General features: G+C 44.6%; 1 protein-coding gene across 2 annotated transcripts; it reads right to left on the bottom strand.

Moving 5' to 3' along the window:
• LOC121550064 (ubiquitin-conjugating enzyme E2 H) lies at positions 1-22,678 on the bottom strand. Of its 2 annotated transcripts, none has more exons than XM_041862191.2 (7): positions 22,409-22,678; positions 5,881-5,957; positions 3,690-3,761; positions 3,434-3,473; positions 2,755-2,807; positions 493-621; positions 1-184 (listed from the first exon to the last, which is right to left on the bottom strand). In XM_041862191.2, the coding sequence occupies exons 1-7, from the start codon at positions 22,459-22,461 to the stop codon at positions 60-62; spliced, it is 549 nt and encodes a 182-aa protein (XP_041718125.1). In that variant the 5' UTR covers positions 22,462-22,678; the 3' UTR covers positions 1-59. The 2 variants fall into 2 exon arrangements, with proteins under 2 accessions (XP_041718125.1, XP_041718116.1); XM_041862182.2 differs by having other exon boundaries at positions 3,690-3,764; positions 22,409-22,677.
• Between the last annotated feature and the right edge of the window lie 1,299 nt (positions 22,679-23,977).

The raw sequence follows: 23,977 nt of genomic DNA, 5'->3' as shown, positions 1-23,977 counted from the left end.
TTTCTCATGGTTAGGAAATCATACAGTCTGTGGTTTTAAAGGGGAGTCGTCTCCCATCACTACAACTCCATATCCTGGGCTTCGTCTTCAGAGAAATCCGACATGGAGCTTTCCGATGAGGAGTCGCCCTGGCCCTCCTCCTGCTCCTTGAGAGCCTCCTCTGTTGCATATTTCTGGATGTACTCTGTGGAGAGCAAGGCAGCAGGGTCAGTAACACTCAACCTCATTGGCTATACTCTGTGGAGAGCAAGGTAGCAGGGTCAGTAAGACTCATCCTCATTGGCTAAGAGCTCTGAGCCAGGGAGCAGACACGGGTGCTTTAAAACAGGGAACAAAGCAACAGCCAGGAGTGACAGACAAGACACACACTTTAGTATATCAGATCTGAACAAAGGGTGGCCTATGGCTTAAGGCAGGGGTATCTACTGCACTACTGAATTCCCTTGGGACAGACAACACTGAGTAAAGCAAGGCGTATGGAGAGAGGCGTACCTTTGATTTTCTGTTTGTACTCCTCTGGCCGGTGGAGGTACATGGCGGCCGCGTCTCCGTTCAGCGGGTCGATGGGGTTGGGGTATGCCAGCAGCTGAGGCAGGAACGACTCAAAGATATTGGTGAGATCTGTGGGAGTGGACGATAGAGAGAGAGCGAGAGAGAGACACAGAGATATCGATAAAACAGGCCACAATGAACATACATAAGACGACTTTGCTAAAATATTGACTTTTACAATTAAAGCATTCTTTTAAAAAACATCCTTTCCGACATAACTGCAGATTTGACATGTCCGGATAGGTGATAGTTATGTAATCTAACCCTTGCTTACACCTATCCAATCATTTTAGGATCAGTGATGAGTAAAGGGCCTCTAGGTAAAAAACAAACAAAAAAAACATCCTGCCAGAGGAAGGCCCTTCCACTAGACATACGGTTGAAGGCCTTTGCCTTTTCTCTGCAAGAAAATTAACGCTCAATGGAAAATGTGCAATGCTGCAGATGTCTACTGGATGCAATAATTAATATATATATATATATATATATATATATATATATATATATATATATATATATATATATATATATATATATATATATATATCACACACTAGATGACTGCTAGGGGGCGCTGTGTTGAAGTCACAGTGCCTCCATCTTGGCACTCCCCCTCCATTGGAAGCGATTGAAATGCATTTATTAATGTCTACATTCGTTTTTACCACATTTATTATATTACAGACACCTTAATGTATACTTTTAATTATATTACATGAGCTAAACATAAAAAAAAAATATTTTCCTTAAAGTATAATTGTATTGTCCCCACTACAACAACATACTTAAATACATGTAATATTGTCCTTGAAACATTTAATTGAAATACTGTAGAATTCCATTAATTCCTATGGAGTACTGCTCCTACTGGGGAGTGCCAATATAGCCGACTGGTGGCTTCAAAGCCTCTCAATGGCCAAAACACAGCATCAGCAATCCAGTGTTGATATACATTGACTGGGTGTCTCTATTGGTTAAGTACAAATATGATCCGAAAATACACATTATTGGGTAAAACTTTAGACTGACTGTAACCCAGTGTTTTAGACATCAAATCAAGTGTATTTGGTCCCTACTCATAATCAAGACCTAAAGTAGACAATGCTTCATTGATTGGGTTGTTTTTGTCCCAACCCCTCCACTACAGTTCTGGAAATCTAATTTGTTAGAGCTCTCAAAGTCCATTCAAAAACACTGGCTACTGGCAAAGCCCACAGTAGCCAAACCAAACATATTGCCTAATTAACTTGAGTGACTTATCTCGAACAAAAACAAAGCCGCGGTCCAAAACACACAGAACGAACCCTGCGCAGAATGAACCCGGGAGGCTTCAGAACTACAATAATAACTCAGTAATCTTCTGATAAGAAATACAATCCGTTCCATATTGATTAGTCTCTAGAAACATCAGTTTCTATAAGTGCAGTGGTAAGTTATAGCAATGTTTGGCGTCCCGTGTGGGTTCATGTGAAAACCCCAGTGAAAGTAAATAGTGAGGACTAATGAAACATCTGTTGTGGATAAACACAAGGTCATCTACACCAGTGTGCTGATGTCTTAACCTTGTAGAGCAGGGGGGGTCAACCTCATTCCATGGAGGGCCTAGTGTCTGCTGGTTTTTGGTTTCTCCTTTCAGTTAAGACCTAGACAACCAGGTGGGGGAGTTCCTTACTAAATCAGAGATCATAATTCATCAATCAAGTACAAAGGCTGAGAGAAAACCCGCAGACACTCGGCCCTCCGTGGAACGAGTCTGTAGAGAGACTGGTAATTATTACTGAGGAATTGATTGCAATATGGAGGGGAGTAAGAGATGAGGACAGAGTGAGAAACAGAGGCACACAGAGACAGAGAGACAGAGAACAAGAGCGGTTCTGTTCTCTCAGCTGAAGAGTTGTTAATTATTAGTGTGAGGAGATGCAGCTAGGCCCACCTCTTTTCTGACTTTGCTGGCTCAGGGTATTACCTTGTTAGCCTTTTCCCCTGTAATCCTCTTACTGTGGATAGCTGACCGCGCTCCGCTCCTACATGAAGCCACACCCACCACTTTTTCCCACTTGTTTCTCAAGTGACGCCAGCGGTCATTTTTTAAATTATTTTTTTACACTGGACAGGGGGGCCGTGGCCCATGTGCCTGTGTCACACATATGCGTAGACAGACAAACACACACACACATCCAAGCTCTGAGCCACCCCACTCACCATAAAGGGCTGTCCACGTCTGGTTGATGACATCTAAACACACTGTTCCTGACCTGGAGATGAGAGGAGAAGAGAGGGGGTTAAGGAGGATCTCTTAGACACTTCCTCTCTACACAACAGTGAGGAGCGCCCCAAAGTGACAGAGGAGAATACATTCATTTAAAAATTCACCCCTGAAATGCTTGAGGCAATGTTTTCATCATGAGTGTTTTCATGTTTTGTATTCAGGACAGAATATTATGGTCAGTTAACGTAGAGGATCAGACTGTTGTTCTGTGTTTTAAATCCTCCAATGCCCCCTCTCACCATTTGATCTGGGAGACAAGCCAAACAAACCGCTGATGTCTTTGAATGGACATTCAATGGAAATAGAATCAGATTATGCTACAGGACCTTAGAGATGGGCATGCAAGTGCTTAACAAGGTCATCACTAGATGGTCACTAGATGCTTGCGCAAGCTCATTAGCTATTAATTCTTCACTACGGGTTAGGGTCAAAAGGTTAGGGCCAGGGTTAAGGTTAGGGCTGGTGGCTTAAGATGGATTTGTGGTTAGAAAAGCTCCATGCTGCCATTCGCACCAGCAACACAAGACAAGGTTAAGGTAATGAGACTCATGAAAGAGGGCACCATGTACTATTTCAGTGTTCCTTTAAAATCAGAAGTCGTGATCAACTTACGCTTCATCGATGTTGGGATGGAAGATTTTATTCATGAATCCTGCAAACGAAAGAGAAAAACAACAGCTAAAGAAGATGAGCAATACGCAAATCAACTATAGATGTTACCTGTTACTTCTAGTAAGAGGGAGCCGTACTGCAATGGCTGGCCTTGTAAAACTGCACCTATCCGGTGTTTGTGACAATAATAATACATATCTATATTTTGTGTGTGAACTGAGAATTGAACCCCAGCGGCCCCATGCCAACCCCCTACCTATTGATGGGGATTTGAAAGGGTATTTGTCCGGTAGATCTACTCGCACCTTCCATACGCCCCCCTCGTACGCTGCTGGATGGGAGGAGAGAGAGAGAGGAGGCGGATAACAGACATGCTACAGGAAAAGATCACATATGCACATCCAATATCTTTGAGCAGTTGCTGGAATATCAAAACAGTTCGGTAAATGGTAGAATTAGAGACTCTGCGCTTTCTAATCTAGACCTATGCTGTCATGTGGTTGATTGGTGACCAACATTTTCACCAATAAACCACATTAGGAACACAGATTGCGGTGTGCAGTGCCTTTTTCCCCATTTATGTACATAGACATGTAGGCTTCAGACCTGGGTTCAAATACATGTGCATTTGAGTATCTTGTATTTTAAAAAGAAATCTGTGTATTTTAGTATTTTCAAATACACAGCACCAAACAAGTACTTTTATTTGAGCATTTGACTGGTTATTTGTTAAAAATAAAAAAATAAAAATTGACAGCATTTCCAAATACATGGGAGTGTATTTGAGTATATCAACTACTTTCCAGGTGTATTTCCAAATACATTAAAATATTCAACTACTTGTCTTTTCAAATAAAAGATATCTGAATACTTCAAATGTATGTGAAAGTAATTGCGATATCTGAAATAGTATTTAAACCCAGGTCTGGTAGGCTTATATACTAATGACATCATTGAGGGAGATACTTAATATCAGTACAGGGATTACAGCAGAGAGACTTAACCATAGAAACCCTATGGACTTGACACTACAGGGCTGTAGCCCTTCACACTGGGCAGAGGAACAGTCTTCTCTATACCCCTGACATCAACAGTCAGAGGAACAGTCTTCTCTACACCACTGACATCAACAGTCAGAGGAACAGTCTTCACACTGGTCAGAGGAACAGTCTTCTCTATACCCCTGACATCAACAGTCAGAGGAACAGTCTTCTCTATACCACTGACATCAACAGCAGAGGAACAGTCTTCACACTGGTCAGAGGAACAGTCTTCTCTACACCACTGACATCAACAGTCAGAGGAACAGTCTTCACACTGGTCAGAGGAACAGTCTTCTCTATACCCCTGACACCAACAGTCAGAGGAACAGTCTTCTCTATACCCCTGACATCAACAGTCAGAGGAACAGTCTTCACACTGGTCAGAGGAACAGTCTTCTCTATACCCCTGACATCAACAGTCAGAGGAACAGTCAGCATAAAGGTAAAACGAGCAGGCATTGATTTTCCTTTGATTCTACACAGTAAAGTATTTTAGCCATAGGCAGCGAAGAGTTCTTTACTTCCAGATCAATCTCTATAACAAAGACATCCCATGACTGGGTTCCAATGGAGAGGTGTTGTGTGTGTCATGAACTACCAGAATACCTGGTGAAGAATAAGAGCGTGGTGCCGAACTGGAACGGGACAGCACATGCATGCACACACTCAGAAAACAGACTAGTGTACTAGTGTATGTACTCCAAAAGAGTCCTTTCACAGAATCCTGTTCTGGCTGCATCGTAACCACACACACAGACATCCTCTCTTTATTGCTGTGGAATCAGGGGAGGGTTTGGTGAGACAGATGTTGTGAAAAACACGGTGAGAAGTATCTCCACCTACACCTCCTCTACAGGCCACGTTCTAATCCATTTTCCTCTCCTGCCCCTGTGAACTTCACTCAGCGTTCAGAAAAGAACAGGAGGCTGACATTCCTGTGGTAGCGGACTTGAGGGCCATTGCTTCAGTCCAACGGGACCATCGTAACTGAATCTCTGTTGTTGTAGCTGACCTGAGGTCCTGGCTTCAGTCCAACGGGACCATCTTAACTCAATCTCTGTTGTGGTACTCTTATGAGTAAACATCAGACATGATAGTGATTCATGACATGACATACAGTATGAACACATACTTGCAACCTGTTGTCTGGAAGTGATAGTTAGTGGTTTTCCACTTCAAAGTAAACGTTTGTCAGACGCTTTCAGACCTCAAAAGTGGTTTAGTCCGGGATGATTTTGTAATGAACTAGGCGATCACTTTAACAATGGAGAATGTCTGAAGTTATTTGATTAGGGGCGGGACTTAAAAACATAAGGCAGTTAATAGGTAAATAGGACAGAAACATTTCCATAACATGAACAGCTCACATCCATAGAAATGATTTGAATAAGAAAAAACACTTACTTCCTTGTTGTCCATAAAACTTCACTACAAATTCATTGAGTCCACTGAGGATTGTGACTTCGTGCTTGCTTTCGATGCTGTGTTCAAGGAGGTTAAGGCTAATGGCCATTGGACACACTGGATTTGAATTACACAACGACCTGAAACTCTAGCGGAGGTGGCTGCGGCTAAATAAATAACGCATCTCTCATTTTTTTTTATTCCTCTTTGTTTTGGTCACAGAAATGTTTGACCTCATTAATAGGATAATGCACCTGCTGATGGGGGAAACGCTTTCTCTGTGGAATGTCATCACAAGCTTCCTCACAAGGGAGTTGAGGAGAGAACACTATAGACGGGTTGGTTGTTTAGCAACAAAACCGACGCTTGCGCAACTATGGGGCAAAACAGACGGGTTGGCTTAGATTGTTGACAACATGTAAACAATATTTCGTCTCCAATGTTTATTGAAAACATACATATATTTGCACAATGAGCACTTGTCTCAAATACATCGTTACAGTTGTTGGTTAGCTAGCTAGCGGATTTGTGCCATATTAGCATAGACATGAAATCAGTCAAAACATCTCAAAACAAGACATGCTATCAAGAACAAGATGAAACTAGCTGAAACGAGTCACCTACGATTCCTCACATGGCAGTTTCTTGTCATTGTTGCTATCTGACCATCCAGAATCACAACAACTCACGGCCTTCTGCCCCATTGAAGTGTGTGCATCGTTTTCATGACGTTGTCAGCCAACCGGTCTATCCGATCTTCTCCCTCTCCCGCCGTCTCTCTCGCGCAATGAGAAGAGAATAGCTTGTGACAGGTAATGAAAACCAATCAATGGGAACAAAATCCACTGAGGTTTTCCTCGACTACCCTCTGATCTGTCAGTATGTCTATGAAATCAATGTCAACAATTAGTTGTATTATTACGTTTCCTTGATATCCAAAAGCACGCACGCGCACACACACCCTACTCTGCTGATCCAGATATGTTACCCATCCTGCAGAGAGGTGCCACAGCTGTGCCAAAACGCAGCCCTGACCTACACACATTTTCCCCTCCACCCTACTCTCCTCCTCCCCTCAAACTCTGACAGATGATCTCACCATCTCTACAGTCACCATTCTCCAGGAAAGGGGGACCAACCATCAGGGCCAGCAGTTCAGATTCCAGGGGCACTCCATTTCCAAATCCCTTTTTCGAACACACACACCTTCACTAGGCAACATGATACAGTACAGACAGGAGATGACAGTAAGACCCAGAGACAGCTGGTTTTACCACACTGCTACTGTTCTCAACCTGGCCTTTTACCACACTGCTACTGTTCTCAACCTGGCCTTTTACCACACTGCTACTGTTCTCAACCAGGCCTTTTACCACACTGCTACTGTTCTCAACCAGGCCTTTTACCACACTGCTACTGTTCTCAACCAGGCCTTTTACCACACTGCTACTGTTCTCAACCTGGCCTTTTACCACACTGCTACTGTTCTCAACCTGGCCTTTTACCACACTGCTACTGTTCTCAACCTGGCCTTTTACCACACTGCTACTGTTCTCAACCTGGCCTTTTACCACACTGCTACTGTTCTCAACCTGGCCTTTTACCACACTGCTACTGTTCTCAACCTGGCCTTTACCACACTGCTACTGTTCTCAACCTGGCCTTTTACCACACTGCTACTGTTCTCAACCTGGCCTTTTACCACACTGCTACTGTTCTCAACCTGGCCTTTTACCACACTGCTACTGTTCTCAACCTGGCCTTTTACCACACTGCTATCTCCTGTTACCACTCAGTACAGCATGGGGTCATGTTACCCCCCCATCTCCTGTTACCACTCAGTACAGCATGGGGTCATGTTACCCCCCCCATCTCCTGTTACCACTCAGTACAGCATGGGGTCATGTTACCCCCCCATCTCCTGTTACCACTCAGTACAGCATGGGGTCATGTTATCCCCCCCATCTCCTGTTACCACTCAGTACAGCATGGGGTCATGTTACCCCCCCATCTCCTGTTACCACTCAGTACAGCATGGGGTCATGTTATCCCCCATCTCCTGTTACCACGCAGTACAGCATGGGGTCATGTTACCCCCCCATCTCCTGTTACCACTCAGTACAGCATGGGGTCATGTTATCCCCCCATCTCCTGTTACCACTCAGTACAGCATGGGGTCATGTTATCCCCCATCTCCTGTTACCACTCAGTACAGCATGGGGTCATGTTATCCCCCATCTCCTGTTACCACTCAGTACAGCATGGGGTCATGTTATCCCCCATCTCCTGTTACCACTCAGTACAGCATGGGGTCATGTTACCCCCATCTCCTGTTACCACTCAGTACAGCATGGGGTCATGTTACCCCCCATCTCCTGTTACCACTCAGTACAGCATGGGGTCATGTTATCCCCCATCTCCTGTTACCACTCAGTACAGCATGGGGTCATGTTATCCCCCATCTCCTGTTACCACTCAGTACAGCATGGGGTCATGTTATCCCCCATCTCCTGTTACCACTCAGTACAGCATGGGGTCATGTTATCCCCCCATCTCCTGTTACCACTCAGTACAGCATGGGGTCATGTTACCCCCATCTCCTGTTACCACTCAGTACAGCATGGGGTCATGTTATCCCCATCTCCTGTTACCACTCAGTACAGCATGGGGTCATGTTATCCCCCCATCTCCTGTTACCACTCAGTACAGCATGGGGTCATGTTATCCCCCCATCTCCTGTTACCACTCAGTACAGCATGGGGTCATGTTATCCCCCATCTCCTGTTACCACTCAGTACAGCATGGGGTCATGTTATTCCATCTCACATCATCCAGAGATTTTAGTCTACATTTACATTTACGTCATTTAGCAGACGCTCTTATCCAGAGCGACTTACATCCCACTGTAGTACATTAGAGCTAGATTCATCACTCAGAGATTACCCACTGCTGGCTGAACTGGGGGGAGCAAGTGATATAGAGATGAGGAGAACGCTACAGAAAGAGAGTGGGGGCTAGAGAGAAGAGAAAACAGCAAAAGAGAAAGGAAGAGGGAGAAAAAGAGCAAGAGAGAGCAATACAAACAGAGAGAGAGCGATACAAACAGAGAGAGAGCGATACAAACAGAGAGAGAGCAATACAAACAGAGCGAGAGAGCGATACAGAGCGAGCGAGAGAGCGATACAAACCGAGCGAGAGAGCGATACAAACAGCGAGAGAGAGCGATACAAACAGAGAGAGCGATACAAACAGAGAGAGAGAGCGATACAAACAGAGCGAGAGCGACACAGAGAGAGAGAGCGACACAAACAGAGAGAGAGCGACACAGAGCGACACAAACAGAGCGAGAGAGAGAGAGCGATACAAACAGAGAGCGAGAGAGAGAACGACACAGAGAGAGAGAGAGCGACACAGAGCGAGAGAGAGAGCGACAGAGAGAGAGCGACACAAACAGAGCGAGAGCGACACAAACAGAGCGAGAGCGAGAGAGCGATACAAACAGAGCGAGAGAGCGATACAAACAGAGCGAGAGAGCGATACAAACAGAGCGAGAGAGCGATACAAACAGAGCGAGAGCGATACAGACAGAGCGATACAGACAGAGCGAGAGCGATACAGACAGAGCGAGAGCGATACAAACAGAGCGAGAGCGATACAAACAGAGCGAGAGATCCAAACAGAGAGAGAGAGAGAGAGAGAGAGAGATCCAAACAGAGAGAGAGAGAGAGAGAGAGAGAGAGAGATCCAAACAGAGAGAGAGAGAGAGAGAGAGAGAGATCCAAACAGAGAGAGAGAGAGAGATACAAACAGAGAGAGAGAGAGATACAAACAGAGAGAGAGAGAGAGATACAAACAGAGAGAGAGAGAGAGATACAAACAGAGAGAGAGAGAGATACAAACAGAGAGAGAGATACAAACAGAGAGAGAGAGAGAGATACAAACAGAGAGAGAGAGAGATACAAACAGAGAGAGAGAGAGAGATACAAACAGAGAGAGAGAGATATGAACAGAGAGAGAGAGATACAAACAGAGAGAGAGAGAGAGATACAAACAGAGAGAGAGAGAGAGATACAAACAGAGAGAGAGAGAGATACGAACAGAGAGAGAGAGATACAAACAGAGAGAGAGAGAGAGAGAGAGAGAGAGAGAGAGAGAGAGAGATACAAACAGAGAGAGCGAGATACAAACAGAGAGAGAGAGATACAAACAGAGAGAGAGAGATACAAACAGAGAGAGAGAGAGATACAAACAGAGAGAGAGAGAGATACGAACAGAGAGAGAGAGATACAAACAGAGAGAGAGATACAAACAGAGAGAGAGATACAAACAGAGAGAGAGAGAGATACAAACAGAGAGAGAGAGAGATACAAACAGAGAGAGAGAGAGATACAAACAGAGAGAGAGAGATACAAACAGAGAGAGAGAGATACAAACAGAGAGAGAGAGATACAAACAGAGCGAGAGATACAAACAGAGCGAGAGATATAAACAGAGAGAGAGAGAGAGAGCGATACAAACAGAGCAAGAGAGAGAGCGATACAAACAGAGCGAGAGCGATCATGTTCTGACACAGCAGCAGCTGGCTCTGGAGCCTGACTGGGTATCCCATTAGTGGAGTAGTGACCGACCCCCAAAGGGTTAAATGAAATTGAAAATTATTTTAAGCTCTGCAGAACATGCAAGGGCAGATTGAGTGAGTCCCCAGCTTGCTTCACCCAGGAAGTGTGCGTTCAGTCTATTGCTCTCAGAAAATGAAGTATTGTAGTGTGTTGGGTAGTACTTATCCCTTAACGAGGACACAATGTACAGACTTATGAGTACCCACTATTGACAACAAACCCTTCATGTACCTGTCTATATGAGTCAATTCAAGACAAGGGATCAAAATGGTTGTTCTATCAAAAATGGTTGTTCAATCAAAATGGTTAGGCCTACTCTTTGGCTTTATCTCTGTGTTTATCCAGCCTTCATGTAAGGGGAAACTACCAGCAGGGAATTACTAGTGTGTTTACTAGGGGACAAATGTTCCCCTTGAGGATCGGGAAGGGATGTGTTGGAGGGTAGGGAAGAGAAGGGGGGTTAGGGTTATTAATGGGGTTGAGTCAGCAGTCTCCCCACAGACTGACACTGGCCATGTTGAGCACAGCCACTAAATAGGTTACAGGCCTACATCTCCAACAGAGCAGAGCAGACCAGGCCTGCCAACACTAGACCTGCCTATGCTCAATGACACATGGGAGCACTTTTGGCAGAGGACATCCTGATTTTTCTTTCACATTGTCTTGTCACACACACACACACACAATTAAACATAGACACACACGACAGCAAGACATGAACACAAAACACACACAAGAAACCTGCATGCACACAAACAAAAAATACATTCTCAAAGCAAAAAACACACTCTATCTCCCTCTCCACTTCCACACCCGGTGGCCTGTGAAGCGAACCTTCTCCTGAGGAGAACATCCAGGAGATGTTTCTCCAAAAACATCTCATGATCAAACTCCATCTAACATAAACAGACAAAAGAAAGATGGCCGTCCCATTCCATATCTCATTATCTCTAGAGCGTATCAGGCCCACTTCCAAATCCTTGCTGAGCCAAGATATTTAAAAAAGAGAGAAAGAGAGGGGGAAGAGAACACAAAGACAGGAGAAACAAGAATGCTGAAAGAAAAACCTAGTGAGCGCTGAAACAAGATAAGCTGAAATACTAATTCAGAAAAGAGAAAGTAAAAGAGATGGAGGGAGCACTACACAGATGTAGCAAAGAGAAGGAGAGACGACAGAGACACAGAGGGAGAGAGAGAGAGAGAGAGAGCTCAGCCTGGTGAATGTTGACCTAGCCTCACGGCAGATCCGCCGATGGATTAATGTCAAGGGGTCTCACCGTCCGTCATGATTTAGTGACAGTTTTACGGTCAGACCCACTGTTTTTTATTGAGACAGCCCGGGAAGCCATGTATTCACTCATTCTTCCTGCCCAGAAAAGACGTCATTGTCAACTCTACACAGACACACACGTGAAGTGAGGTGAGGGCAGCTCAGGTGTTAAAAGAGAAGGGGGTCTTGGGCTACTAGCCTGTTTAAACTCCAACTGTTACACTGAGTGACGGACGACGTGAGAAGGTGCAGCACCACACCCTGAACACAGTTGTCTATCCAGCCTGACCGCTACTAAAACAGAGGGAGAGGAGATACACAGATTTACCTACCCTCTCAAACCCTACCGTAATTACATAACAATTAGCAAAGGAACTTCCACTACCTCCAGTTTGATGTCATTATGACGACACAGGAGAAGCAGTCACTAACTCTCCCTCTCCTCCCTCCTGTCTTCTCCCATCGTCACTAAGCACCCCCTCCATCCCCCCACCTGGGATATGTATTACATTTACATTTTAGTCATTTAGCAGACGCTCTTATAGATTTAGTCATAATCTGTGGAGGGCCATTAGGTCAATATCCCGTTACGCACACACAATGTAATACCTCAGGGGCCCAATCAATCGGCTTCCCTCTGAGACAACAGACATTTTTTCAAGGCAGTGCCTCAGTATGCACTTTGAGATTAGGCCTATACTTGTAATGAAAAGTGCTATAGAAATGTTAGAAATTATTCAGTAAATACGATGAGCCTTTTCTGTGTTTTTCCACGGCTGCCATAATGTATGGTGTTTGGAGACTCACCAACACTGGTTTGGTCTGGTCTAGACATCACGTCTTCCCTAAGGGCCTAGCCACTCAGGTCAATACTACTGTCCCTCTCTGACCCGTCCGGAGTAAAAATATACCGGAGCAAAAAGACAGAAAACAAACACGATAATTATCATATAAATGGCTGTGTGTTGTAACGTGGTGTAACCACTCAAAAGTTCCCATTTTAGAAAGCAAAGTTATGGGGAAGTTATTCAGAGACCTGACATGACATTGGCTGGACACGGTGAGGTGAATCGAGCTGTCATCAAGAAGAACGCAGACCAGACAAAAACATCTCCTGATCAAACTCCATCCAACATAAACAGACAAAAGAAAGATGGCCGTCCCATTCCATGTCTCATTATCTCAAGAGCGTATCAGGCCCACTTCCAAATCCTTGCTGAGCCAAGATATTTAAAAAAGAGAGAGAAAGAGAGGGGGAATAGAACACAAAGACAGGAGAAACAAGAATGCTGAAAGAAAAACCTAGTGAGCGCTGAAACAAGATAAGCTGAAATACTAATTCAGAAAAGAGAAAGTAAAAGAGATGGAGGGAGCACTACACAGATGTAGCAAAGAGAAGGAGAGACGACAGAGACACAGAGGGAGAGAGAGAGAGAGAGAGAGAGCTCAGCCTGGTGAATGTTGACCTAGCCTCACGGCAGATCTGGTGATCATAACAAATCCAAATGACCTCATCACAGCAGATTGCAGGGCCGATGGCTACAGTGATGTCACTGTGTGTGAGTGAGAAGATGATGATGAACCATAAAGGTGCTGAGAGAGCAGAGCAGAGCATACTCCTCCCTCTATTATCGCTGGGGGTCCAGTAGGGCTCTGGTGAAAAGTAGTGCACTATGTAGGGAATAGGGTGCCATTTGGAACACAACCACTGTACACCGGCCTTGTGCTGCAGAACAAATATTTACCAAATACCAATGCCATGGTCAGCTCATTAATTACCCCCCCGATTACCTGCATTATTTGTGCTTGATTGAGCTTGCCTGGCTTAAAGGACCAAGAGAATAGACCCAAAACTGCAAACCATTCCCATCTTGCACTCCAGGCAGGCTAGAGCAAATTAGTATTTGAAAAGGGTGAAAGTTGTTCACCAACGTTCACTGGTGAATTGTGCTTCTGAACACAGGCACGTTCACACACCCTCTCTCTCTGGGCCCCATGTGCAATCAAAGGCCTTGCAGATGAAAGTCAGGAAATAAAGTAGTCCTTAAGGGTGAGGAAGACCGAGAACTAGAGTAGAGGCAAGTTCAAAAAGCACTGCTGATATTAGGACACATGGTGCTGAACTCCACAAAAATAAGCCAGCAACAATGCTGTCCTTTCTCACTGTCTCACATGATGGGCCCACTCTCTGACATAGGGCATTATAGAGAGAAAGAGAAATGGGACTGTTGCTATGTGCCAATGCCAAGCAGGATTACTGTGAGTGACCTCACTACACAGAGTCTGGGAAAACAAAACAGGCTGCCAGTGTAGCACGGCAACAGTCCTCGGCCGAGGCCATGGCAACAGGAGGAAAGGTAGGGCCGCTCCGAGCGTGATTAAATCTGCTCGCCGCCGAGCAAACACTCCCCAGAGTACGCCGCCAGGAAACCCCACTGACCTGCTCCTCTCGCTCTACCGCAGCCTCTCTTCATCCCCCTTATTGCTCATTAACTCCTTATTGAATCACGGACACGACTGCAGAGGTTAGCTGGAGAGTTAGCCTAGCATTAGCCTGCACTGACAGAGCTGGGTTCAAAGAGCTAGCATATAGCTAGCAGCCTCTGGAGTATATAGGCCTTGTGCCTTCAAGGGTGGTAGCATTGCCAAACTCCTGAGGATCTACCAAGTTAGTTATTTTATTTTCATCAATATTTAGAGATGGGCTGTCTTGAATGAATCGCAAAAAACGTGAAAGATGAAGACCACTTACTGAGACAGGCTATTAGTCTTTTGCTTTAAGAGTAGCAAAGCAATTAGCCTAAACAATGTCAATTTAACGAACTTGGAAATCAGGCTAAGGTGAAAAGGCCATATCATTGAAGGGTTGGGTGTTGTCGTCCTCCCTCTACTCCTTCTGAGAGCCCTGGTCTGCAGTGATAAGTGAATGCAGGTGGGGCTCCATGGTAGGAGGGAGTGGGACTGCTGCAGCCTTCCACCAGCTGTTCTCACTTCCCTTTCCTGCCTTCGCTTCAGGGAAGGGTTTTGTGTCGACTTTTACTCACTGTCCCAACACTCCTCCAACACTGCTCTGGGGCTTCTCAACTGAAGCCTTAGCCCTGTTGAACAGGACAACTACAGTCTCTCAAACTAGAGCTGCATCCCATGGGGCTCTGGTCAAATGTAGTGCACTATGTAGGGAATAGGGTGCGATTTGGGACGCAGACTAGGGCTTCCACCACCCCTTCTGTAACCCCAAGCCTAAATTGTAACAGATGATCCTATAGCTTTAGGCCAGAATAAACCAAGTTGCCACATTGTTTTTCTCCATTTCCTCCCAATTCAGTATTGAACAGGAGCAGCACTATCTAATCCAAAATGACCTATAGAAGTCAACAATTTAAAGGTCAACAACATTTTAGGGAATGATTTCCCTACTTCCACTGGTCCTTCCATCTCAAAAGAACTGCATATCACAGAGCTCATCTTTAAGACACTGGGACAGAGATACAATATAATATGGTCTATTTAATTCTGTGCCCTGAGGTGTACAATACACAGACAATCTAGCCTCAGGCATTCCAATTCTATTTCAATCTCATCTATAACCAACTGCTTTACCCCACTGAGGCTTGGGGAGTGGAGTACAAGCAGTAGAATGCTGCCATGCTACATGCTGGAGATGTACTGGTCACAGACTGTACTACGCTACATGCTGGAGATGTACTGGTCACAGACTGTACTACGCTACATGCTGGAGATGTACTGGTCACAGACTGTACTACGCTACATGCTGGATATGTACTGGTCACAGACTGTACTACGCTACATGCTGGATATGTACTGGTCACAGACTGTACTACGCTACATGCTGGAGATGTACTGGTCACAGACTGTACTACGCTACATGCTGGAGATGTACTGGTCACAGACTGTACTACGCTACATGCTGGAGATGTACTGGTCACAGACTGTACTACGCTACATGCTGGAGATGTACTGGTCACAGACTGTACTACGCTACATGCTGGATATGTACTGGTCACAGACTGTACTACGCTACATGCTGGATATGTACTGGTCACAGACTGTACTACGCTACATGCTGGAGATGTACTGGTCACAGACTGTACTACGCTACATGCTGGAGATGTACTGGTCACAGACTGTACTACGCTACATGCTGGAGATGTACTGGTCACAGACTGTACTACGCTACATGCTGGAGATGTACTGGTCACAGACTGTACTACGCTACATGCTGGATATGTACTGGTCACATACTGTACTACGCTACATGCTGGAGATGTACTGGTCACAGACTGTACTACGCTACATGCTGGAGATGTACTGGTCACAGACTGTACTACGCTACATGCTGGAGATGTACTGGTCACAGACTGTACTACGCTACATGCTGGAGATGTACTGGTCACAGACTGTACTACGCTACATGCTGGAGATGTACTGGTCACAGACTGTACTACGCTACATGCTGGAGATGTACTGGTCACAGACTGTACTACGCTACATGGTCACAGAACGGTACTTTGGACGGGTCACACATCTGGATTTGGTTAACAAAACAACATGGAGGAATTAAGGAGAAGTGGATCCCCTTACTTTTGCTCCAGAGGCCCAATTGGCAACATGTTTTCAGCAATATAATTGTTTTTTTTAAATCAAAAATCTCAAACTTCTTTCGTGTCCCTCTGCAGCAGACATAGCCTACTATGGTAAAACATGTGTTTGGAACATCAAATCACAATAAAATTACAGTATTGATTCGTAATATAGAATCGTGATGCATCAGATTTTATTGGATCAAATTACATAGCCTATATGATTTGCGACTGCTAGACTAATTGATCCACCCTTTCCCAGGCTCTCTCTAGCAGCCAGGCCCAGAGAGACACACCCTGCCTGGGGGTAGAGGCCTTGTTAGTACCTCCCTGTCCCTGGTGCTACCATCTACCCCTTGGGGTGGGGCTGCCTGTGACAGAGCTACGTTACAAAACCAAAGTCTAAACCTATGTGACCCAGAAACAACACTGACTAACAGAACATTCCTGGGGCACGCACAACGTTGTGGAACATTCAGATAGAAATATGTTGTTATGTAGAACAAACTGACATGTAGAATAAGGAATCATGTCTGCAACAATCTACTAGTATTTTTCTTTGGATTACCTGCCATTTAGGGGCCTACCTTCTGTAACAATCTAAAATGTTTACCACCTGAATGTGACCCTGCTAGTTTAAAAAGCCTTTATGAACATGGCATTCACAGCTAACCCAGCAGCACAGAGTTCTGTCTGTTCCCAGAGAGAGCTAGCTAGATCAGTGAGCTACACTACAGTACTGGTGGTTTCCAGGGCCTAGCTTTCTCCCTCTCGGTCTCCTCTCTGGTGTGAAATCCCACCCACTGCAATAATAATGACTCCCTCCCTGAGTGAGCACCCCTCTCCTCTCTCCTCCACACTAGCTCAACAATCTATTTACAGAGCATTGTGCCACGTACGATCAAACCACCAAACCAGGCATCCATCCATTAGCAGGCAGGCTTGTGATTGCATTACTTTGAATGGGGAGGACTGAGGAAAACAAAATGCTAGGCAATTGCTTAATGACTGCTGCTCACTGTAGCTAAGAATAAAGAAGATGTGGAAAGAGACAGGACGTCATTGGCAGCTTGTTGTGGGTTGGGGTGGGGGCACGGCTGTACCTAGCAGCAGCCTTTGTCAGAGTGCTGGTAAGTGAGTGAAATTAATCATTGCACACAAACGACAGGGGCTGCTTTTAGTGAGCTGATCCAGGGAGAGCCACAGAGAGAGAGAGAGACCCATCACCAGATACAGTCCAGGGAAGTGGGGTGTGGATAGGACTGATCACTGTACACATTCACTTCACTCTCATTTGCCTTGTATTTAACTAGCTGATCGGCTATGGCGCAGGCTGTAATATGGTTATAATAAGGTAACATTGCTACTCCAGAGTATGATCAACATGTAACCTAGTGTTTCAAACCGTTGGACAGGACAAGCCAGGAACACACAGGCGGCAGCAGCAACAGCCCCAACATGACGGGAGACAAAGACAGGAACTTGGAGTCCTTCTGTTTTTCTGAGACAACTCAGCCATGCATGTAGGAAGCCCTTACTGTTAGTACTGTGGGATTACAGAGGGCCTCAAATCTCCCACTGTCAGAGAAGCCCTGATCCAAGACCCTGGAAAACAAAGCCTGTCACTCAAGTCTGGGCCCCTGCTATAGAACACTGAACGAGATTTACGAATCGTAACACACAACTAAAACCACTGGCTCCTTCCCTACAGTGTGCCAGCAATCTAGTTAGTGCAGCCCTGTAACAAAGGGGCCGGTGCAGTGAAGGACCTGTTCAGTGTGACATCACATGGACTGACACAGCAGCAGAGGGAGGGGGGGTCACATGGTTCTTGTAAGGGCAGACAAAGGCGTGCTGATGCGGGCCGGATGGCAGACGAGAGAGCACAATGGGGCCGAACCCAGGACAGATAAAGCCCAGGATTGGTATTCCACTCAGTGACTGCCTGATTGACTCATTGCTTGGGATGTGTGTGTGTGTGTGGTGGAATGGGGGGGGGACGGGGGGGGACGCAGTCTAATAAGAAAGGAAGCGTTCCTGCCAGCCACTCCCCCCCCACCGTTCCTGCCAGCCCAACCCTTCACTCCCTTACTTCTGGGGTTGAGTGAGTGACGGACCTTGAGGCAGGCGACTCCTGGAATGATGATGGATAACTCAGCCCAGCGAAGCATGTGAAAACACAGCCCCCCGTCTCCCATAGCACAGCCTCCCTGAAGATTCACTGGCTGTCTGACATGCTTCAGAGAACCGCTATCCAATCACTTGTTATGGGGCTTTCACTTGGGGATTCAGGCCCTTACCAGCCCGAGAGAGGTTTAACCGTACAAAACAATGTCTGGATATTAATATCCATAATAATAATAAGTATCCATATCCTGATTAACTCTCAAGTAATGAAAGTGTCATTGAAGTGATGGCCATTCATTGGACACTTCTCAGTACAACACAAAATGTGCAACATCAACAAAATGACATAAGCAAGAAGCTGACTACATTGACGTTCCCTACATGTTTAAGGGCACCTTCAGAGGCCTTGGGAAAAGTCATCTTCCCTTGATGCGACTGCGAGTACAACTTCTCAGTGCTTAGGGTTAAGCCTACTGTACCTTTGGAATACTAGGCTAAGTGTAGGATACACCTACTCTCAATACTAAGTGTATACTTTCAAATACAAACATGTTCAATCTTCTAACAGCTGAAATAGCCAACAATGGCTCACATATTTTTTTTAACCATGTGTTTAAGAACAAGAGGAATTTTTGTTCCACTCTCTCCCAGTCTTTTAAACCCTAGTATATAGTCGTTCCGTATAGCGATAGTGCTACAGATAATAGCCCATTGTACTCAGTTGGTTGTGAAGTCCCGGGGGCTTCCAGTTCAATAGCCAGGGTAAATGACAGAATAATGAGGCTCTCTCAGGTCTTCACGAGCACCGCTTCATACACAAGTGCACCTTCACAGATGAATGCAAAGCATACATGATGTTGTTGAAAAGACGCCTATCCAGTGAAGTACTGCCCAGGCAGGTGAAGGTGTGAGGACACAGGGTTAGGCTTATTCCTACCAGACCAGATGCTGAGAATAAAAAATACAGTACAATATGTCACCAATGAACTGGAAATATTCAAGCACAGTCAATGTAATTTAGCTATAACAGTCCAATATAAACAGCAGATAAAAGTGGATTAATATAGTAGATTATAGGTATTTCATATTGCAGGGATTACTGATGGAAGATCCACTGCCACTCAGACTGCAAGCTTTTGATGTGGTGTGAGTGATCAAGAGAGAGACAGAAAGAGGGAAAGGAGGGAGAGAGAGAGAGAGACAGAAGAGAGGGAGAGAGCCTACAGTAGCCTGAAGTGTAACAAGACATTCCATACCTCTACCGGGCCTATTTCATTAAATCTGGCGGACAGATCTGACCTATTACATGTTATCGAGGTATGTGCCGACGTCAATGGCAGGTCACCGTGTTGTTTGCTGGCTTAGGAAGAGCTTAAGCCCCTATGCTACATTACCAGGTCATTCTGACATTAATTTCTGACATGAATTCCCTATCGAGCCTGCTCCAGATTTTTCAGCTCTCTTGTGCCGCAGCAAATTAAGCGTATGGTTCGTTCTGAGCGTCAGTCAGCCCATAAGAAGTCCCTCTCCAAAGCTGGTGTTAGTTTCAGGTTTTGGTTACATGGGGGAGGCTGTGGTGATCTGGAGCACAGAGAGATGACTGTGCTGCGCTGTCCACCGCAGGGACACACTCCACACAAAACAGCTGCCCAGTTTCCCCGACCCCAGCCCCCCTAATACACAAGCAAGGACAACAAGCTTAGATGAGGTCCGCACAAGCGTGCCATGCATGCACACAACAAATGTAATGATTTTTTTGAACATATGCCCCACAAAGGTCCTTGTATGTGACTGCGCAGGTGGCTTCCAGTAAGAGTAAACCTGTTCTGACCCGTCACAGTGAGATCTTCAGAGGCCAGTGGGGGTTCACGTCACAGCGCTACACTGTTGCACGCTCTCAATACACCGCCATGGCTGCCATGCAGGCTACAGACAAGAGCCGAAAACTAGCTGAAGCAAATCCTGTCACTAGCAAGGAGCACTTATACAAATGCCTTAGGGAGGACGGCACAATAAATAAGCCAGTGAGTAGCAGGCTGGAGAATACCGCATGTCTCAAACTTGTGGAAGTCAATATGAGGATTTGGTTTGAAAACGGTAAAGTAGGCCTAATGACAGTAGTGACTGCTATCCACATTTTACTCCTGTAACTACACCCAAGGAGAAAATAAAATGGCACAAGTAGGCTAATAGCTTAAACTAGAGTTCAACGGTTCAGCAGCAAGTATTGATTAAGAAGTCTTCACCCTACTCAAAACAACTGCCTTTGTTCAACAACTTTTTCCTTGTGGCACTTGCTTTTGAGACTCTCAGTGGAGTTAGGGCTTAATCTTGTTTGTGGATTCCTCCAACCCCCTCCTCCTACCCCATATTTGACCAAGAACTGAGGTCACTCCATCAGCTGTTCCTAGTCCCACCCTCTAGTGGTTTCCGGGTAGTAACAGACCTACCCAATCATTAAACTCGGTTCCACTGCAGGGCACACTGGGGACAAAAACAAAACAGCTTGTTCTTTCCCCCCCCCCACTCCTGCAAGTAACTTCAATAGGCCTAGAATACTTCTCAATAACTTTGCACTGTATTTTGTATACGCTAAAGAAAATAAACTTCAAAAATAATTTTGTAAATGGGAGTCCTGTTGCTTTTATACATCTACAAAGAAAAGAACAAAGGCAGAAAATGACCTATAACAAAATGGAAACTCTCGAGCTGTTGGTGAATGCAAAAGTACAGAATTCCACAGCGCACAGCAGATTCATGAAGCCCCACAAACCCAGATGGTTCATCCGTAGTTCTCTAGCCAATGGTTCTTTAGTGGTTATCGAAATATGAGAATTGGCTAGGCTTAATAGAATAACGTCCACTCCACACAATGTTACTATGCAAACTATTCTATAGCGAATTTTTTTTATAGATACAAACCCAATATTTCTGCCTACCTAGCAAAGCATACTTGTCAGCTAATCAAAAACACATTTGTATTTTCGTGATTGACAACAAAACTATTCATATTTTGAAAAGGAAAATTACAAAATAGCTAGCTATATTTCGAAGAGAACCAAATATCAGATAGGCCGAATGTTAATGTTAATTTTATCGTCGAGACACAATGATAGTCGAAATAAACAAGTTTTATGGCGTAGCGTTATGTAAACAAACGTGATAAGTCAACATGACCGCAGGCTTGGACTTGTTTTAATCGATGATCGTCATTTCGGTTCATAATATATACACGTGATATAAAATTCGTGATGTTTAATTTGCATTTTCCATAACTAGTTAAATTAGCTAGCTACGTTAAGTCACCTCGAGCAAAACAGGATGTCTGTTTGTGTAACGTTAGCTAGCCAGCCAACATTTTTTTATGGGCTAGCTAGCTACTGTACCACGTCAAGAATAGACTGAGCTTTGTTTATACACCTGGCTGGTTTGAAAAAGACGAAACAAACTAATTATACTCCTTGTTCCAACATTTTAAAATGGGTTTTACAAAACAAGATAGATAGCTAAAGCTAACTATCAAGCATTAGCAACAAACTTGGCAACAACACATTATATCAGTCTCTGTGCCTGGTCTGGTTAATTAGCTAGGTTGGCTAGGCAGCCTAGCTAACTGTGGCATGCAATTCATCAAGGTAACGTTAGCTAGCTACCTACGCCAAGTTATCCACTGTAGCTAGATAGCATTAGAAATACAATTTTGCTATGGACATAGCTATTGTCATTAAACGTGAGCAATAATCAATACTATTAATTGATTATACATATACAAACTATGCATTTCAAGCAGCTGTCATTACTAGCCATCTTTAGCAAGATGAAAAAACACAGAAACATTTTTGCTAACTGGTGTAAAACGTTAGCAACTAGCTAGAATTATTATCTCTGTTGTTTATGTTCTGAAAGGATACAGTTTCACCACGTCAGTATCCATTCGCCTTTTACCCGGACTTGGAGACGACATTTTTATATTCCACTGTAGAATACCAAGCCGTAAACTGATGGCAGCTCGAACGTCTAGATGTAGTATCCCAAAGTTTACATTTGCTTTCGTCGCAAATGCGTACAACGAAATATTTCCACGTCCCCAACTCTATCTGCAGCAATTTATAGCCCGTCTCTCGCTGCCTGCCTAGCTCTCACTGTCCTGAAGCTTCTGCTATCCCTCCGCCGATCGCGTCATATACACGAGACAAAAAACGTCAACATAAATGGCAAAGTTGTGTTAGTAGTCTTTACAGATTTATCAACGTAAAAATGTTTGATTGAGAAGCTGCCACATAGCTAAGCTATTATGCTGCCTATGCCTTTATTTTGACTATAGACTGAGATCTTTTAATATGAAAATAGTATGATTACTTTAAAAAGCATACAATTGGATTTTAAAATGTGGTAATGGCACTTCTTGGGGCTCATGTCTCTCTGAGCACCGTTCTCTCACCGGACTATTCCATTACGTAGCGGCAGACAGCAGGATATATTTCCTATTTATCCCCAGCCCTGTTCAGGCCAGCGCAAGTTGCACACCGTGTAGTCCACCCAACAACCCCAATCCAGCCACACACACACAGCCAACTCATCAATCGCAAGGTCAAAGACGCTGCTAAAGCAAAATAAAATACACAAACAGAGCAGAGGGCCTCATTAATCACTGTGCTGCTCCAGTTCAGTGTCGGTGGGCGGGCGATATTGTGTGTAATTGACCAATAAAGTGATCTTAATTAATCTTTATCTTAATTAAATGGATGTTTGAACATAAAAGCTTGCATTAATCCTTGATACAAAAATCTAAAAGGCATGCTTGTCAGATTCCTCCTCCAACAACAAAGCATGAATATCTTATGTATTTTGGTTCCGAGATCGGAAATATTTAATTATTTTCATGGACACGTCCTTCTCCGTGGGATTGCTTCCAGTTCCGACAGATTCACCCCCTACATGTGGCATATTTGCTTGACTCCCCTTCTCTCCCCCAGGGGTGAATGCACAGATGTTGGGTGGCAACTGGCTAGGCAGACCCCAGATGGCTAACATTGACAGTCCATAGGACACAGCCTCTCTCTTCGAAATACAATTACCAGAATGGACATCCCCATTCAAGTCAATGTTCCTTGATAGGATCATTCTATTTCTATGGCCTCTCTCCCCCATAGCAACACTAGAAGGGGAAGCCAGGCCACACAACGGCATCGCTGCCAGGTTTGTTTTAGCTGCACACTTAATACCTTTCCAGAATCCCTTAACATGTATTTGAATTAAGGATTTCTACCCTCTTTAGCACAGTTGAATTGCCTCATCAAAACAGAAACAGTGCGCTATAACTTGAAACTGGTGCAACAACATAGGATACAGATGGGACCGAATCAAGGAAGTCATTTCTGAGCAAGACCAAGGCTATAAATGCAACGATGTATCTGCTGCTCTCATAACAGCCATGTTTTTCTTCTCTACTAACTTTTTCTAATATATTACCATTGGTT

Source organism: Coregonus clupeaformis, chromosome 2, assembly GCF_020615455.1.
Source record: "Coregonus clupeaformis isolate EN_2021a chromosome 2, ASM2061545v1, whole genome shotgun sequence".
NCBI classification, from domain to species: domain Eukaryota; kingdom Metazoa; phylum Chordata; class Actinopteri; order Salmoniformes; family Salmonidae; genus Coregonus; species Coregonus clupeaformis.
Note: the sequence above shows the minus strand (reverse complement) of the source record. Positions and strands in the feature narration are given on the sequence as shown.

Excerpts from the sequence above, each read along its gene's own strand:
- LOC121550064 (XM_041862182.2), bottom strand. The coding sequence starts at position 22,461 with ATGTCGTCTCCAAGTCCGGGTAAAAGGCGAATGGATACTGACGTGGTG. Across the intron at positions 5,958-22,408 it reads GATACTGACGTGGTGAAACT|CATCGAAAGCAAGCACGAAG; the intron begins GTATCCTTTCAG and ends CCTTGAACACAG. Across the intron at positions 185-492 it reads GTACAAACAGAAAATCAAAG|AGTACATCCAGAAATATGCA; the intron begins GTACGCCTCTCT and ends TGCTCTCCACAG.